Here is a 20,112-nt window from a genome sequence, read left to right as displayed (position 1 = left end):
GCAGTAACTAAACTGAGCTTTTATGAAGCTGTTCATTAGGAGACGCAGTTTATCAGAACCCATAAATGGCGAAACTCTAGCAAGAGCATGCAGTTTTTGGCTGGCTCTTTTGCATAAATTTGAGACGTGACTTTTGAAATTAAGATTTTTATCTATTATCACCCCTAGCAGTTTTTCTTCAGAGCTTTCTTCAACAATGGCCTCACCGATTTTAATCTTAAATTCATCTTGATTTGTTCCAAAAGTAAGAAGATGACATTTCCCTGCATTCAATTTCATAAAGTTTTCTGGAAACCATTTTGATAAAATAAGAGCATCAGTTTCTAGCCGTTCTAAAACTTTATCTAATTGACAGTCAGCTGCAAAAATCGTAGTATCATCAGCAAAGTTACATACTGCAGTATCAGTTACCATTAAGAATAAATCATTAATATATAAATTAAAGAGAAGAGGCCCAAGGACTGATCCTTGTGGTACACCTGCAAAGGTTTCTCGCCAAGTGCTGAATGAACCATTTAATTTTACCCTTTGTCTTCTACCGGACAGGTGATTATAAATCAATAATTGAGCATCTTTATAAAAACCATAGGCATTTAATTTCGCAATTAATAGCTCATGGTCTATGCAATCAGACGCTTTTGAGAGATCCATTAGCAAGGCACCAACCACCCCTTTTTTATCTAGGGAATTCTTGCAGATATCCATTAATCTCAACAGCGCATGCTGTGTGTTGAAACCTTTCCGAAAACCACATATGTAGGGAACTAGGAACGTATCCGCGAAGTCGACCATCTGAGCATATAGAAGCCGTTCAAAGACCTTTGATAATGCGGATAGAACGGTGATAGGTCGATAGTTTCGTTTTTCTGTAGTTTTGTCACTTTTGAATAGTGGAGTTATGTCTCCTAATTTAAGATCTTCAGGAAACGTTTTCTGGAGCAATGAATTATTGAAAATTGTCGTCAGTAATGGTGCGAAAATGTCTTCGTTTTCTTTCAGTATCCGCGGAGGAATACTTTCAATTGTAGACGCTTTTTTTGTATTTAGTCTCAATAATTCATCATTGACTGCCTGCATTGTAATTGGTTTGAATTCGAAGAATGTGCCATGGTTTACCTTATCCTTAATCTTGCGGATGCTGGGATGATGTTTATATTTTTCAACAGCAATTTCAACAGGATCCAGCAAATGGTCTGTCGAATTGAGAATGGATTCACCAGGGGCAATGTCAATTGTCTTTGTGATATTTGTAAAAAATTCATTAAGGATCTCAGCTATTTCACTGTCATTCGTAATAAACTTTTCATTTTCGATAAGCGTAATACTTGAAGAGGTTTGTACCTTGTCAGTAAAAAGTGGTTTTACAGTTTTCCAGAACTTTTTATTGTCAGTGACAGAATTTATATCAAGGTTACCATAATATGATGTTTTTGCTTGTCGCAGAATTTTCACACACCTATTTCTTTGCTTTTTAAAAGCGTTCCAGTTTTCAGAAGTATTATGCCTGTTTAATCTGTTACGTAACTGTGAATGGAGCATAATTGCCTTTCTTAAAGTTTTCGTCATGAAGGGTGCATCATTTGCGCGTAAATATTTCTGTTTTAGAGGTACATAATGCAGTATCGATTCACCAACGCAATCTACAGTACTTGATGATAGAAATATACAAAACCAAACATAACCTGAACCCTAATTTCATGAGTAAGATTTTTGAAACAAGAAATGTACATTATGATTTGCGAACTATAAATAATTTTTGCATTCCAAAAGCCAAGACTCAGAAATGCTCAGAAAAGTTTAGAACGTTGAGAATTTAGAGAAATCATGGAAAATAATCTACAAAAACTTTCTTAATATATGTCCTTTGTTTTTTAGGGTCCTTTTGTAATAAAAGCTAGTCCCCACAAAAATATTAATCTCGCTCTAAGTAGCTGGTCTTTATTGTTTGCTAAATGTATGTCCGCTCATAATCGTAATGTTTGTGCGTCCATGATTTTTTTCCAATTGCCTAGCACCCTGTCGGAAGATCAAGCCCCTCCGTTGGAAAACTTCTAGCGCCACCACTTATTGGCGCCCTTTTTGTTGCTTTTCCCGGTGGGTTGATAGGAACCAGTCCGCCACTGGTGTGATGCGCCTACAAGCCCCTCATCCCTACGGGCCTGTTCGAAGGTAATGTAATCTCGATAGATTCTCGATGGGTCTCAAGTCCAAGCCCTGTATGACATTGTTCGATCATTAGCGTAAGAAAGCAAATGGCAGAACAAACGTAGAGCTGAAGATCGTGATGGTTGGCGCGTGTGGCGCTGAACTTGCCTCGCGGCAGACAACCAAGAAGAATGTGGAATTCTGGGAAGAAATGCGAAACCGCTCGTTCCAGTCTCTTTTAGTTTGGTCGGAAAGCACCGCGAACTACGCGCTGATCGCGATAAAGAACACGTTAGAGTTCATTGAAATTTGGCCGTATTGTTTTATCCTGTCATTCTGCAGAAGTTTTGAAAAGCGCCTTTAAAGCAGAAGGGTTATTGTACATTTATTTTTTGGAACGGACATACAGATCTTTGTACTGGTTTTGTAATAACTCATCGAGTGATAGAGGGCTGAAGCGCGGTGGCACAGTGGCTAATGCGGCCTAAAGTTGGCATGCATTTGCCCTTGTGGAGATGACTTCTGGTCCATGCTTGGATGGGTTGTCGCTGGCGCTGTCCCAGATTAGCTGCTTGATTATCGACCTATCTAAAAAAAACTTCAAAAGTAATGTATCAGATTTGAAAAACGTAAGTAATCAACATTCTTTGTTGATGCTTGTTGGAACCACATTGAAGTGAATTGAGTAAGGATCAATAGCAAAATTTCTTTGACCAGATTATTAATTTGCCTGTTGTGATATAAATCCATCTGCTATCTAAAGGGCTGTTTACATTGTTGAAGAATTACCCTTTTATTCAGTTTTTCCAGTTATTTAATTTTTTTGAAATTCCATTACATGCAAAATATGAATTAATCAATTTTGAATACACGATGCCGTTATTTAAAATGATTGTATGAAGCGGAATTTCCTAAAGAGCCTTCTCTAGCTAGGCTAGTCACAGAGAGAACATCTCCTGTTGCAAGAATGGTTGATTTATTAAATGTCACTTAAGAAAAATTTAGGAATATTGAGGCTCAGCAAAAAATTAAATATTTTCATAAAAAATGTGTAACTATGGCAGAGGTTTGAAATTATTTATTTTACAATGCAGTGAGTGGCTAGAATTTATTTTGCTTCAAATAATCTTATGTCAGGTTAGGTATCTGCTTTTGATTGAAAATGTTTTTGATTTTGATAGAAAAAAGTTTACAGAGAAAGATTTTTAACATCTATATCATCCCAGTATTTTTCCCAAAATATCAACTGACTGAAAACTGTAATGCAAATATTTTTTATTTAAGAATATATATATTACTATTGGTAGTATTATGTGCATGATGCAGGTAAACAGTTTCTACCAATTTAAAGAAAGAATGAAACAAGCAAGATATATTTTTTGGTAACAGGCTATCTAGAGGAGTAGCCCTAGTCCTTGGTGACTCCCTTTATCTATATATTGATGCCTTTCCTGAGCAAAAGATTTAGCTAAAGAGATAGCCCTTACACCATGCCAGCCTGCTAGCTGTGTATCTGAGCATAGCCAGAAGTGAAATAAAATTTGTCAGTAAAAGACAGCTTGTTTGGCATTTTTTGTAAACTTCATCAAAATAACTATAAAATCTATACTTTTGGAGAATATAAGACTAAACAGCAAATGAACAAAAGCTTGCACATTTTGTAAAACCATCGAGCCTATCCACAATGCTTTGTGTTTGAGAAGGATTTGATCACCTTCAAAATGCTGTTGGCACTAAGGAAGAAAAGTATCAAATGTGTTTTAATGGACTAATATCAAGTGGACTAAAATTAAATTGGGATGAAAACTTAATGTCACTAATAAAAATTACTTCAGTCCTGCTTTTATTCTGGTCAAGTTGATAGCAGGTAAAAATATGTGGTAGCTAATTCCAACAATTTAAATCATAATCCTTCCTTAGCAGAAATTCTGGGACACATTTCCTCTTTACATGGACGCTGTTGTCCGGACTAATTAGATGTTTCAGTTCGCTGGAGCTGGATGTAAAAATCCTGGTTTTCAAAGTTGTCTCATAAAACACGTTGAATAGAGATGTGACATATTTGATGTTACACTGAGATTATGCTTGTCCCAAATCAGATAAAATAGCAAAATGTATTTATATATAGATGCAAGGTAAGAAGGCAAATCAATAAATTATTAACCTGGAGCAATCACCCATATATGCACAAGAAGGGGCAAAGTGCTGGTCCATTAATAGAGACTATTGTTTCTTAAAAGTTTTGAATTTAGCACAGAGATGTCAATCTGTTTAAGCAGAACAAATTGATATTGTTTTTTTTCTTTGTAGCTTATTCATAAATTTGGAACTGAGGCTGAACGACATTTGCTTCGGTGTTTGTTTTCGTATGTTGACTTAACTTTTGAGAAGGGTGGAAATAAGGACACACCACAGGTAAGTGTTTTTTCAAACCCTTTTGGTAGCCATGCTTGCCAATAATATGATTAGAATGTACTACTGAAATAATTATCTAATAAAAGTAAACTAGAATGATGAAACTAACATTGGTTTTTGTGATGTTTTGAAAGAGCAAAAGGTAAAAATAGAGAATTTTACTGCATAGGCCTTTTTCCATACTAATGCTTTTTTTGGTCATTAAGGTCATCATCAGTCAATCTTCTTTGTTTCTTCTCCACTTATTTTACCATGTCTTCCTGGGTCTTCCTCTCCTTTTCGGACCATAAACTACAAAAGTAAGCGCCTTTTTTCAAACATTGCCCTATTGTCTCCACAAGATATATCCATACTATTGCACTCAATATGGTTTTGCTAGCTTACCCTCCTGTTTCTTTCAAACCCAGCATGTCCTCTTTTTGTCCTACAGTTTCACCTTACAAAGCACTATCACCATGGCTTATCTAGCCATGTTTCACATGTATGCCTAGCTTATCTTACACAGGTCCTATTGATTCTTCCTATTTAAAAGCTACTATACCTATATAACTAATATCCTAATATAAGCTAATATAAAGCTAAGTCAGAGGTGTTGAATACATTGCATGATATTACACATCTCGTTGTGAACAAACTTTACAACTTGATAGGATTTCAACTTGGAATCTCTGAGCACGCCTAAATCCAAGGAGACTCAGATGATTTTGTACAGGATCTATTAGTAGCACCTCATTTGTCACTGTGACATATTGTTATCTTGGGGGAGGGGGGGGGTGTATAAAGTAATGTTTGGAAAAATTTACTGGTACTCAACATTAGGCTGGTACTCAACAGATGCTCTAACCCAAAGGGTGTAGCAGGAGGTTCAATGAAACATTAAAGAAGGTTTAATCAAGTAGTATGTAAACAGGCTGTGTGAGGAGCAAAAAGTAGGTGCTTGACAAACTGAGCACCTTCAACTTTATAGGCACTCAATTGAGCATCATCAAATATCATCAATAACAAAAATTTGTTGTTGCATTTAGTTTTTAGAGAGTATAAACATGCTAGGTGCTTGATCAATCAAGCTCCTAGAACTTCTTACGCACGTGCGGAGGTGCTTGATCGAGCTAGAGTGCCTCTCCTTGCAAGGCCTGTATGTAAGGTATTAAAGCCAAACAGTACATAATGTGCAAAACTTGTCGCCTTGAGTCAGGAATGTGTCATCTTGTCCTGATTAGAATGATATAAAAATATACGAGAAAACAAGCCTTGAATTTTACTCTTTTATCTACTTCATTTTTATGGAGTTGAATAGATAAGTTATTTACTTAGGCTACATTTATATCATTAAATCAAGGCTTGTTTCTCTATGCTACTTTGTTATTATTGTCAAACTAGAGTATCCTTTGCCTAGGCCTATCAAGCAAGTAAGAAAATATTAACAGTTTTAACTGTAAAATTAACTGTAAAAGGCCACTATTTCTTGAAGTGAAAGACTGCAATTATTGATATCATTTTTACATTATTAAATAAACTTGACAAACACTTGCCTGAAGTCAGAGCTGTGTATTTTGTGTAGAGTGTAATGTTCTGCTGAAACAAATTAGGAAAAAAATAAAACACTTAATGAATTTCAAAATGCTTTGCAAAGACCATTTGACCAGAGGTTGCAAACACAATGAAAGTGAAAGACCAATTGCCAAGAATATAGGTTTACTTGAATGTTAAAAACAATGTTTTTTGTTGTAATTTCTCTTTTTTTCTAGATTACATTACTCATTCAAGAATTTCAAGAGCTTCTTATTCATCCAAATTTTGTGTCACTCATTTGCTACTGTTTTGATCATATTGATATTTTGAAGAAGGTATATCATTTTTGTAATATGCTGTTTATTTTCTTATGATTTTTTCTTTTGATTCTGTTCACTTCTCTCATGACTTCTTTGTTTAATGTCTTTCACCAACTTGCATATTTTTCATTCTAGCCTAACATCCTGTTATTTAACTAGCCTAACATTTTTGTAATATGCCTTTTATTTTCTTATGATTTTTTTTGTTGGTTCTGTTCACTTCTCTCCTGACTTCTTTGTTTAATGTCTTTCACCAACCTGCATATTTTTCATTCTAGCCTAACATCCTGACACCAAATTTGTTGAGTAATTTGGGTAGACTTTTGAAGTTGACAAAAGTTCAAGAAGTATGTGGCCATTCTTTTTTATAAATGTAGCAATTATATGAAAGTAAAGGAAGTTTGAAATTCTCTATTTTAGGAACCTGTTTTTAAGCAGTGAGTTAGCAGGATATTTCATTTTCTTATCAGTGTCTTACCATACATTTTATGAAACGATAATGGATCATTCACTGGGTCTTGGCATGTGCATAATGCATTTTTACCAACATGTATATGTATACAGTTTTTTTGGTGGTACAGAACTTGAAAATAGTTTTTAAAAGAGAAACATTTTATATATAACATATTGGATGAAAGCTTTTTTGTATGAATTTTTCGTGGAGCATATAACGTCAGAAAAGGGGTCCAAAAAACCTGATGAAAAATATATACCCAGTTGTGGATCAAAAATAGGCCAATCAGAAAAACACAAGCACAAGACTATTATAGTTGTTGAATCAGGGCTGCCTGCCACAAAGAAAAACTATGACTGAAGTCCAAGATAGAAAACAAACTCCTTCTGTCTCCACAATATTTTGGCACAATACATGCAACTTTTTTCCTTTGTATGCAGTTTGATTCCAAAACTGCTAGATGTAAAGACGACCGGTCAATGATCTGAAAAAACATCATTTTAAAAGATCATTTTAAGTTTTTCCAGTTCTGCGTAAAGTTTAGATTTCAAGCAGATAATGGTGCCGTATGTACTAAATTTTTTGACAAATTGAATTCCCGCGTATGTACTGTCCACAGTGAAAAAAAGCTCTTCTTGAAAGCTAGCAAAGATATCGGCCAAGGCAGGTTCCAGAGGGCTACCCACCGCCACACCATCCCTTTGTTGGTACATTCCATGTATATGTGTATTTCTGTGAAAGTGTTGTTTTGCAACTCCATGTAATGTTGCTTGGATACTTTCTGAATTAAATAAGCAAAACCTCTCAGGTTTTTCACTACAAACTCAATAGCCCTGTTTAAATGCTCTTAAGAATAGAAAAAGCAGTTCAATCAGTTTGAATTGAAGGTAGTTAAAATGTTCAGTAAAGAGGCTCCAGTGCTCCTCAGAGATGTACCATTTGTTTCAACAAGCATATCAAAAAATAACTCCAGCTAGCACAAGTGTAGTATGGAACTTTTTGAGTGTGCAAACTGTTTTGAAAGTATTTTCAAACATCAACAAAGGCAGTAGTGACATGAAAAATGTATATACACAAGTAAAACAATCTATGGCATGACTGTTTTACCATATGAAAAAATGAGATAATGAAAAAATTTTAATTACTAATAGCGATCTTGAAAAAGTCCTGGATATTCTTTCTGTTATTTTTTTGTTTCCCAAGCTGCATTGCTAATAAATATTTTGCTAAGATGCATTAGGCAATAAATTTTGGTTTTTGTTTTTGTCCTTGGTAAGGAAAATTTCAAGAGTTCTGTGGAGTTTTTTGGCCCTAAGTCTTTTAACCATACGGTTGAACTTTAGCATGAATTGATTAATCATTGTTTCATGAAATACTAAGTTTATTTGAAAGTAAATTTTTTTATCTTGGTTGGTTCTGATGATTTTATGTCCTTCCCTTTCTCTTCCATATAATTATCACTGGTTTGCATTTTCAGTTTGAAACTCTAATTTTATTTGAGGTTGTTTTTGGTATTGCACTGCAAAGTTGTGGAACTCAAGACTTGCGATTTCTAGGTATTGGCATCACTTTTATTCAATTTTTTATGTTTTTTTTATTTGCTAAATTTTATTTTTGTTGATGAAATCTTGATTTCATATGTAACTATAAAAAATTATAATTTTTATGTCACATATATACAATGCTTTTTTGCCAGTGAAGTCCTAGAAAAATTGAGTAGAAATGCAGGTTTTGGTTAATCAACCTATGAAAAATTTCATTTTTCTATTGAAATCAGTCTAACTGCTTGTCTCTTGCTTATCTGATGCATAATTGGCAAGTTGTTGCATTTTGAAAAAAGTTCATGTGTTAGGGAGAGAAGCTGGTTCTTTGATATTGATTGCTCTTTTCAGGTGATCAATTTGTAAAGCAGAAGCTCCCAGATCTTTTAAAATCCTATATTGAATCAGGTGGGACATTAGAAAGCTCATTCAAATAAACTTTTTCATAAACTCATTCAAATAAACTCATTTTAATAGGCCTAACAGATTATCTAAACATTTTGCGTACAATATATACTTGATATGGACAAGAGTTCCAAAATTCTGTTTACACATTAAAATTTACGTAAAAAAAGGAGAAGAATTCATTGCAACATATTATTAGCTCTTTATAAAACATTCTGTAGTAACTACACACGGAACAGATCATTTTCAGTGGAATTAAAATGCTATTAAATGTTTGCCATATTTTGTAATCGATAACGTTTTTTAATTTTAAGTCAGGCTAGCCGTTTACAAACTGCATTCCAGTTGAGATCCAAATCTAAGTTGAAAATATGTTTTTGTGATTATGTTTGATGTTTTACAGTATGCTTATATATATACAGGTCTCCTCCACTTGTGATATGATTTAGGAAGTCATAGTTAAAATTTTATTGGGACCTTATATATTTTACATTTAATATATTTGTCTGGAAATTTTATAGATACTTTTTATTGGGAACTTATTTGAAAGTAGCATGTTTATTGTATGTATATTTATTATGAATCTTGCTTTTATGTTATTATTTTTGTGACCATATCTACCATTGCAGACATTGGTAGTAGCCAAGAAGCAATTGGTCTCAGCGACGTTGCGATTGAAGTTCTTCACTTGCTGTTGACCTACTTGAATAACTGTCAAAAGACTGATCTGAACATTAAGCCAGAAGACGAAGCTGCTTTTCTTGATTCCTTAAGGAGAGGTCAGCTTTTATGTTTCTCATCCCAACATTAAATTATAATTAGATGGCTTTTCTCAGGGGTGGTTTAAATCGAACTACTCCAGGTTTGTGATTTTGACTGACCATCGCTTAAACGAGATTGCATCGAAGGTTCTAAGAAAATTGTGCTGAATGGCACAGTTGTGTGTAATTCAGGAAGCAGTTCGTTGGTTGATGTAAGCTGCAATCTCTACTTGGTACCAGTTGTTATACATTACTTAAAGTAAACAACCCCAGTCGTTTTTTCGTTTTTCTGTCATGTAGATTGTCTTTGAGTTGTGCAAATTTAATGATCTTTCACTAGTGCAATTTTGTTATAATTGTTTTATGCATTTCAGGCTATGTATATTTTTATGTTTCTTAGAAAATTTTTACTATGTTTTGAAAGCAGAGTCTGAAAGCAGAATTTATAATTGTAACTTAAATCATTGTAAGTTGATTTTGTGATGGCTTCAATTAATAAATTTCGCCAATGGCATCTAGAAACATAGGTCTCATGTTAATATATCCTTTCAGATTTCCCTAAAGAAAGGGTGCCAGTGGTTTTATCGCCCCTTCTTTACAAGGAGGAAGGCGACAAGGACGAATTCAGTTACAGGTAGAGAAGTTTGGGTGCATTTCTTCCAATTGCTTTAAGTTGATTGGATACTTAGCATTGCTAGATATACTTAACAGAAGCCTTTATTTTACTTATTTTCATTCTTAGTTCGCTATTTATTCTTTATTTATATAAAATATGTTTCTCTTCGATATCAATAACATTTCATAATGCATGTCAAGAGAAGAACTGCCTTTCTTTTATCACATACTCACTTATTTTTTAAGTCGTGTCATGTAATTTCTTCAGGGGCAAGTGCGATAATGCCTGTAACTTTCCTGTATCATTTGTATTTTAAGCCTGTAATTTGTGATTTTCTTTATAGAATTAACCTGGACCCAGGAACAATGCCACGAACAGGGGTAAAATAGCTTAATTTTATAATCTGTATGTCTTCTGTCTGGTGTTCCTCTGCAAGTATTTTATTGTTCCTGGTGCAAAAACTTGTTAAAAAATGCAACACAGTTCTGTTTCTTAGATTCGTTTGAATAACTCTCACTGTCTGTAGCTGCATCCTTCACCGCCATATAAAGATGCGTCAGTTATTCGCAGCTTTTTGTGTTAATGCGGTCAGGCATGCAACTTATCCTATTTGCGCATTTGAAGCATATAAAGCCTTAACCCTGCATGAGACTGGGTGGCATGCAAAACTGTTTTAAATGACAATTCCTAAAAGATCCATTAGGCTGTCACATGACATATTTGCCGAGGCTTCTTATAGCAGAAGAGAAAGAAATAGGAATAGTTCATTTTTGTTTATTCACGCACAGCTTATTGTAAACTCTTTTGTCTCTGTGACATTTCACAGCTTTGGAGAATGAATATAATTTTTAGTCCTTAAGTAAGAATTAAGACACAGAAGCATTCCTAACTTTATCTTTGCTTAGTGGTCATTGGATATTGTTTGCCAGATACGAGCTAGAAACTTCACTTTACCTAGAAACTCCTAGGCTTTTTATAAATATTATGTAGACCTATCAATTAAACGAGAAAGTCCTTTAAATGCTTAACGGAGTTTCAAATGCTGCTAAAACAACGACTTTGGGTTAGATTTAATAACTCTGTCAAATAGAAATTGTTTTACTTCCATTGAAAGTCCTTGTTAATCTTGCATATCCAAAGAAAATTTATAACCCTTTCTTGGTTATGTATATACCTGATTTTCCTGCAGCTTGATAAAATCTTCACAGTCAAGACCTGTTTTCACTTTTCAATTTCAATCAGCAAGATTTTTTTTGCCATTCCATAAAGTTTGATCGTTCCACGTTTAGCTAGTTGTTTTTTCATGAAATCTAACTACTTATTGCTTTTAGGCGGATATAAAGTTGTGCGACATAATGGAGGAGTTAGGCTATAGCTGTTGCAGAAGGTTGGAATTTACGCATTTGTATCATTTTGTTTTTTCCATGTTATCAAATGCCTATTGCAAGCATAAGATTAATCAGAAGCATTGTTTGAAGGGGCTGTGCATGATTAGTTGTTTATGAATTAGATTTGCACGATGCATCATTAAATTCTGGATCTTTGAAAATACATTGTTGAAAAGAAGCAGTAAGACTTTTCCCGAAGATTGTTTAGAATTTTTACATTCACAAATAGTCTGGGTTACCGAAAATTTCCACAATTTCTCTTTGCCCAGTGCGCATTCGCAGATCTTACTTGTCATGTTCCTTTTGTATGTTATGGATCGAATCGAACCATATTTATACCTTCACGGGCATTTCGATTTTTAAATTATGTTTCCGCGAGCCAACTTAACTTTCAAACTGTTGTCAAACAGCTCTTGACAAATAATAAGTAACCTGAAACTTTTGATTTTCCATTTTAAGCTCGTTGTTAATTTTGAAATGAAGCATTTTTTGTTTTATTTCAGCCATGATGAGTGCAAAGAAGCTCTTACTAGATATGGTGTCGCAAACATCAACTCGCAGTGTGTCGCAAGGGTGCTAGGTATTATCCCTGTTCATAGAAATGTTATGCTCATTTCACAAATATGTTTGAAAACTGGAAACGTTTGTTTTGATAGGTTCTTCGAGCTATTCAAAATAAGTTAGCGCTATATATTTTTGAACAAAGGGTCTATTTTGCTGCAAATCGAAAATAAATTTTCATCTTCTATTTTTCAAAGTTTTCTCTGGTAAAACATAAAATTCTTCTCTGTGTCGTACACAGATTATTTGGTACGAAATTTCCGCTATCTAATTTCATTTACTGTATGTCTTTCCCTAATGAAGGCATGATGGGTAAGACGGTCAGCGGTCTAGAAGGAAACGGCACTTTACAGGTGAAGTACAAAAATATCTTACGTGAATTGTTGAAAATGTTCAATGAAGGATAAGGTGAAAATATTATGCCCTTTTGTATAAGTCAAACATTTTGATTAATTATGTACAATTGGAGCGAATATTTTTTTTAGTGCGCTATCTTTATTTTCCTTTTATTAAATTTTTCTGCGTACTTTTTTCAAAAATTGCAAAATGAACTCTTGTTTTTTGCCTCTCATTTTGTACTACTTATTGTAAAGAAATTAATTTGATTGACAGGCTGCTGCTGGAGGCTATAAAAGATTTGAAGATCAAGGTCCTAGCCCTGCGTCGTGGAATGTAGAGGTTTTTGTCGATACAGTCAAAGATATTCTTCCGTCTTTAAACTGGAGACAAGTTATTCTCGATCTAGACTTTCCAGGTTTTTTGATAAAAACACCAGATGCCATACGACTAATTCTTCATGCATTTATGAGAGCAACTGGTGATGTTTTTCCGGTAGAGGCCATTTACAAATCATGGAATAACACTTATGGACAGGTAGGCATATGTCTTCTGTTCAGTGAAAATGTACCACTGGTTCAATGAAAGGAAACCAGCTTTTTGTTTACTTGTTATCCTCTTTGCTAGCTGTTGATCTTCTCGATTGACCATTACAAGATGTTTGGTCTGTCGTCCCTTTGAATCGGTAAAAAGCTATATGGCTTCAAGCTGTAAGGGTTTTCAAGTAGAAGATAATGGCAATACTATGTTTCACTACTTCAAGGATTCTATTCAAGTGACACTTCAGCCGTGTGTTTAATAATTTATTATTGCTAGATTATGCGAAGTGCTTTGAGTTCTCCTTTAGAACTTGGTCAGTTTTTGAAGCAATCTTACCAAAAGTATCATAATGAAAGCGTTCTGCTTTGAACGCTGTTTTCCATTTCTCTTGTTCTCAGGAATAGTGTTAGGTACTGCCAACGTATATGAGAGACCTTCATTTCTGTTTTGTTTCATGATAAGTTAGAAGTCGGGTTCATTGTGTAGCTGTATTGATAAATGATTTTCTACCACTTTGCAGCTGACTTGGATCGAAAACAGCTTGAGTGACCCACATGCATTTTGTTTCGCTGATTACCAATGCCGACTAGTGAAAGTTGAGATTTTGAAGTCTCCTCCAGATGATTCAAACAAAGAAATAATGACTTGGTAAGATTATTTTCTTGTTGTACTTATAAATTTTCCAATACTTGCAGGGACTTGACCTTTATCTTTTGCTTGTTTTACGGTGCACATTAATCACAGAGTATTCATCATGAATGCTGTTCGTCAGTAAACTTGATGCTTAATGTTTTAAGTTTACATTTTCATGTTTATTACTTTTCAAAAACAGTGAAATGTTGCTGATTTCCATCCTTGTTGGTGCAGCTTAGCTGTACCTTTTCTTAATAAACAAAGGTATTTGGTACCCTAACTTAATACAGCTGTTTTATTGTTAGTTATGTCAGACCTCCTTGGAATCAAAGTGCAAGACTACAAATATAATGAAAAGTTGACTTCTTACGTTTTAGGAGGTCTTTAGAGCTAATGGAAACTTTGCTTCGCCTCTCAGAAGTTGGACACTATGAAGCAGTTCTGAAACTGTTTGCTTTTCCTGTTAAAAATTGTCCAGATCTTCTACTGCTTGCCCTCCTCCAAGTGAATGTAAGTTTTTAGTACGTATCAACCGCTTTTAAAAGACTATGTCCAGGAAGATGTCCTGTTAATAAGATTACAGCTGTGATATAAATATACATTGGCCCTTTGCATTATAATTTGATACGTTTTCATAGGATATTAAGATCCAGTTTTGACTTGGAGAGTTCATTGCAAAACTGCTTCTGCTGAACGGGAATCCTACTTAAAAAATTGAAATTCATAAGTTAACTAAGTAAACTCGTCACTTATTTCATCATTTATTATGGCTTCAGAAGCTCTAAAAGTTAGATTAAGCCTTTAGTTTCTATATGTTACCCAAATTTCACATACCATTTTTATACGCTGTGGTTTTTCACAAAAAGCTAGGATACTTATTTTGAAACTTGGAAATATTGTAAGGCCTGTTTTAGTATTGGAGCAAAAACGGATAAACAACTTGAAGATTTTCTTATATGTCGAAAATATATTGCATGTGACTTGCCCAGCATCTCTAAGCAACCTTCTGGGAACTTACAAAAACTCTAATTCCTGTTGCTTGCTGGAGCTGACTGGCTGTGACTTTTGTTTTATTTCTAGACAACATGGCATACATTGAGGAACGACCTTGTATCTATGCTAATGCCATTGTTTCTTGGCAATCACCCCAATTCAATGAGTGTTTTGCACTACGCATGGAATGGCCAGGTAGATATCTCTGTTCATTGTTATACATATATCTGTTCAGTGTATACACGCGGAACAATGAGGGTCAATTCGATGGTCGAATGAACTCAAACTGACTGAACGACAAGGACAGCATAGATATTCAATAGATTTATCACAACTTAAACAACGACAAGGATGTTGTTTAAAGTTTGCTATTCCTATTACCATTTCAATAAATATTCTTTGTTTAGTGGTTGTTATCCTCGTCGAGTTTTTAATGCGTAGCTTTTGATTTGATTGAAATTTCATCACACGATTCTGAAGCTGATATGAACTTCAAATCATATTTATTTGGTTCACAGGGGCAGAGTCACACCATTCGCCACTTGGTAATGCAGGCCATGGCAGATTGGTACCTGAAAGCAGATGCTAAAAATGATCAAGTTGAGCAACAAACAAAACTTTCTAGAATTCTCGATGTTGCTCAGGATCTTAAGGTAAAATGACCTATCTAAGCATTAAATATGCCTTGCAAATCTTATGTCAGTTCCAATTGATTTGTAAAGAAGCAACTGTAAATATGGTACGCTTTCTCATTCATTTTCTTTTTCGTGCTTGCCAGTAAGCAATTAAAATATGATGCGACTAAAATATGAGTCATTGCTTTCTCATCCTTCCAGTTCTGTCCCTTTCACCATTTGTTGTCTGTTATAGGCAGCCTACGTAGCGTCTTGTTTATTTCAGTTTTGAACTTATTTCAGGCCTTGTCCATGCTTCTGAATTCAACGCCGTTTTCTTTCGTTATTGATCTTGCTGCTTTGGCATCGAGGCGAGAGTACCTCAAGCTTGACAAGTGGCTCAACGACAAGTACAGAGAACATAAAGTAAGTTACAATAGGTTTTAACAATTATTACTTGTTTGTTTCTTTGTTTTTTTGCATTTTGACAAAATTTGTCGCATATTTGTAGCTCACTCGCTGTTTCCAACTTCTTGCTTTCTCTTTGACCTTTGTCCTTTTTAAGACTTCAGAATATTCGTCTGTTCGTTTTTGTAGGAGCAATTTGCAAACGCACTGGTGAATTTTTTAAAGCGAAGATGCCCTAATCTTATCGGCATAAATCCTGATAAGGATATCCCAAAAGCTGTTCAATTGCCAGCAGAGACAGTAACAACGATGTTAGCCTGCTTACAGCCGCAAGTCAGGTACCGCATCCAAGCAAAACTGTTTTTCGTGTGTCAATAAATTTGTGTTACAAAGATAATGTATTATCTGTTGTTATATAGCAAAGAGTGTGTAGCATATTAGCAGGACAAATTTTATTGTTGAGGTGGAGATAGTGCTTTGCTCCTGAGATACCTTGAACCCTCGACTTGCCCTCCCCTGGACTCAGCCCCCTCCCTCTCGAGTAACCCTCTACCCTGGAAGTAAACATCTCAATCAGCCCCATACTTCGAATAAGCCCCCATCCTAACATGCGTATTTTTGCGGTATAATAAGCCCGCATGGGGGTTTAAACAAGATACAACAGATAGATACACCATTCTAGTACACGATTGACAACACATTCAATCGACGAATGAAAAAACTGAAAAAGGATTGAGAAAAGAAATATATATTGACAAGAAGACAATGAAAATATTAATGCTTTTGACTAAAATAGCTTTTTGTGCTTTGATTATGATTTTGAAAATCTTTAAAAAGCTATGACAACTTTAAGCTGATTTTATTAGCCTCCACTCTAATAAGCCACCCCCTCGAACTAGCCCCCTCCCTTCAAAAAAGGCGCAGGGGGCTAATTCAAGGATCTACGGTAGTGATGGTTTCATGCACCGGAGTTTGTGATAGTGAACTGCACCTCAAGTAGTGATAGTGCATTGGGCCTCAGGTTTTCATAGTGCTTGGTTCCTCGCATAGTGATAGTTTCATATATATACCTGAATAGTGATAGGTAACTGCTCTGCAAAATCTGGTAGTGAAGTAATAGTGCATTGCATCTGAGGTAGCGATAGTGCGTTGCATTCCAAGTGAGGAATGTACCTTGCTGCAGTGATAGTTACAATGCTTTGCTTCCTTGTCTTGTTTTATTCAAATTGTTATTTTGGGTTCTCGTTTAATGTTGCACTTGGTTTTTTTCTAGTGTGTTAACTCCAGAGATTGCCGCAACTTTCAAGATAATGGTTGCCAATCATGGTCTGCCACAAAAGCCAAGACCAAACCCTCTTACCATGCCTGTTAAGAGACCTGGGCATGACAGTGGACTCTCTACTCCACCGCTTAGCGGTGTTCAAGTACGTGCTGCTATAGATTTTACATTTGTTTCTTTAAAGTTAGGTGTGTCTGTTTTTAGAGCAGTTATATTCAGCATTTTTTAAAGATGTTTGAGATGTATATTTAACTCTCATTTTTCCTTTTTTTTATCATAAGCAATGTCGTACTTGTTATCAAGTAAAAGCTATTTGATTTTTTTTAAATGAAAAACTTTATGTCATTTTGAGTAATGGAAATTTTTTCTTCTAGACGGACCCATTCACTTTCGGTGTCTCGGGACAGACTAGTTCGCAGATGGGAGGTTTTGGTGCTCACCCTTTAGCCGGAACAGCACTTGGGGCATCTTCAACATTTGGCGGTCTCGGTAGTCTAACATCGGCAATACAGCCCCCAAAGCCTTCTCAAAGTGGTAACACTCTGCTATCTGGTTCAAATGGAATTCAGGCGTCGAGTGGATTCAGTGGGGGAAGCATTGGTTCGTCATCTTTTTCAACACAAACAAGTTTTATTCATCAGCTTCAACAAGGATCAGCTTCTCAGAGTAAGCGCCTTACCTGATGAAGCCTACACTTTTTGCAACTAGTTTACTTTTGGACACATTTTTTAATCCTACAGGCCCATTCGCTTCAACGTCCCTTTAAAACCGCATCTGTCAGTGCCTATGCACAATGATAGTGCATATTATGCGATTTCTATCGAGACTTGAAAGATTAGAAGTTTGCTATTTCTTTTTTAGGTGGAGGTTTGATTAATGGCAACACTGTCGATAACTTGCAGTCACTAGCTTCATCATTAAATTCGGTCGGTTCATTGAAGCGAGGACCTCTGGGCTCTGCTTCCTTAGGCGGATTTACTTCCTACCAACAGCAGCAGCAGCAGCAGCAGCAGCAACAACAACAACAACAGATGACTTCTTCGACCCAGAACAGACAGCATGTTGAGAGGTTGAAGCAAGGTTGTAACATTCACCAGTGTGAATTCGAAAGGATGAAGGCTCTTCCGCTAATATCAGCTAGTCTTGTGCAATTCAGCTTGCTGATCATGAATTTGATATTTGTTTTCCAAACAACCTTTGAAGTTAATAAAAATGAGGATAATGTTTATGCTGTAAAATTACCTGAAGATTCTAATTTGAATTCAAAGTAACCTGCTAACGTTGACGCTAGCTTAGTCTGGCAACAGCTTTACCTGTAATTTGAAGTCCACGACTCCAAGAAAGTGACAACCTGTGAAAAAACTATAAGAAAATACTCAGATAAATTCTTGGAAAAGCAAATTTCTTTGGTTGATAGACCAAGTCCGTATATGAATTAATGAACGTTTCTCAAAGTATTCGGGCCACTTTAAAATTTAGTTTTTATTAGAAGAACGTAGATTCTACTTTCTGTACCACATGTTATAAGTTGCTATTCTTGTTTTTGTTACCAGTTGCAATCGGGGATTTGTCTGCTGTGTTTCCTGGAATGGATCAAAACTTTTCCAAAGAAATTGAAGATGAGTCCAATACGTATTTCCAAAGAATTTACAATCAGCCACCAGGGACGGCGATATCTATTGATGAAGTGCTTGATATGCTTAAGAGATTCAAAGATTCGTCTATTAAGAAAGAACGGGTAAGCATTTACTGCACCTGTCATAAATCTTAAAGCTGCAACTTGATTTATCACTTGATCGTTAAGTTTCTTTACAGGAGATGTTGATTCATTTTAATGAACAATTTTCTGCTCTAGGATGTTTTCATTTGTATGCTGAGAAATGTGTTTGAAGAGTACAGGTTTTTTCCGCATTATCCAGACAAAGAGTTGCGCATTACAGCATGTTTGTTTGGTGGAATAATCGAACAAGGCTTAGTTACGTAAGTTTCCTTCGTTATTTACTTATATCGGGTTTTCGTCGAAAGGAATGTTGATAGCTTATTCGTATCAGGTGTCAGTTGTTGTTCAAATGAATATTGATAGAACAACATTTCATCTACAGGTATATGGCATTGGGAGTGGCACTGCGATATGTTTTGGAAGCTCTGCGTAAAACTCCAGGCAGCAAAATGTACATGTTTGGAACAACTGCCCTTGACAGATTTAAGACAAGGTAGTCACTATTACGTCATTTTAAGCGATTTTTTGCAATTCATCTTAGGCGGTAAAGCAATTTCTGCTCATCAATTATGTCATATTGGTAATCAAATGTGCACGTTTTGACACTGTAATATCGTTTAGTCTGTTCCAAAACTGATGTATGTTTCTCGAGTCCAGCACCTTCTGTAATAAACTGTTGTAAATAAGAGCCACACCAGGAAAATACTGTTCCTTGGTAACTCTGTACTTGAGAGGCAAAGATCCATTTAATAATTTTAAAAACCTCAATCATGAAAATCGGAAACAGCAGTTGCAAATGAATTAAATAGAAATGAAAAATTATTGATTTTTGATCTTTGGGAGGATCAGAAAGGTGTAAGGTTGGTTGGGATAAAAGTTTTAGAAATCCATCTTGCCAAGAGTTTATATGAATAGTTTTGGAACTAAAATTTGAGATGAAAAATTTTACAAGGTACTGTCACTGGCGGATGTCAGTTCTATGTTTAATAAAGTCAAATAAAAAGCGTTGTGAAAATTAAATCTTAAATAACAATTTTGAAGACAGCTTACAGTGATTTGATTTGTCTATTAATTCTGTTGCCACCTTTATTGATTTGATTTGATTTGATTTGTTTCTCAACAGACTTAAAGACTATCCACATTACTGCCAGCACCTTGCTTCCATACCTCATTTCAAAGAATTTCCACCCCATCTAGTCGATTACATTGTTTTTGGCCAAAGAAATCAGGAGCCTCCGAGTGCTACGAGGACCGGTCAAGTAATTTTTTTCAATTTATTTCTTTGTATTTGTATTTGTTGCTACCTAGCATCCGAAGGTACACCTCGTGATTCCTACGCCTGGAATTACAGAGAGCTGGCGACTCTCCCCACTATGGGACTCGAAAGTTTGGTCATGCCAGGGACTCGAACCACGGACCCTTGGGTCTGTAGTCAGCGCCTCTAACAACTGAGCCATCCTCGCACCACCGA

General features: G+C 35.4%; 1 protein-coding gene across 1 annotated transcript; it reads left to right on the top strand.

The window, feature by feature from the left end:
- Positions 1–2,370: 2,370 nt before the first annotated feature.
- Positions 2,371–19,900, top strand: LOC135691393 (CCR4-NOT transcription complex subunit 1; the record flags this gene model as incomplete). The annotated part of the gene is given in 26 exon segments (XM_089114914.1): positions 2,371–2,774; positions 4,456–4,560; positions 6,309–6,407; positions 6,671–6,739; positions 8,348–8,402; positions 8,739–8,795; positions 9,422–9,571; positions 10,106–10,187; positions 10,513–10,549; positions 11,501–11,556; positions 12,061–12,137; positions 12,422–12,471; positions 12,731–12,991; positions 13,515–13,642; positions 14,005–14,137; positions 14,708–14,815; positions 15,139–15,273; positions 15,538–15,660; positions 15,832–15,980; positions 16,916–17,066; positions 17,296–17,587; positions 17,783–18,001; positions 18,475–18,659; positions 18,777–18,901; positions 19,024–19,134; positions 19,765–19,900. Coding segments are annotated over 26 exon segments (3,207 nt in total), but the record flags the coding sequence as incomplete, so codon positions are not given.
- Between the last annotated feature and the right edge of the window lie 212 nt (positions 19,901–20,112).

Source organism: Rhopilema esculentum, chromosome 4 (assembly GCF_057945365.1).
Source record: "Rhopilema esculentum isolate cy_ngs chromosome 4, ASM5794536v1, whole genome shotgun sequence".
Lineage (NCBI taxonomy): Eukaryota > Metazoa > Cnidaria > Scyphozoa > Rhizostomeae > Rhizostomatidae > Rhopilema > Rhopilema esculentum.
This window is presented reverse-complemented; position numbering and strand designations above follow the sequence as displayed.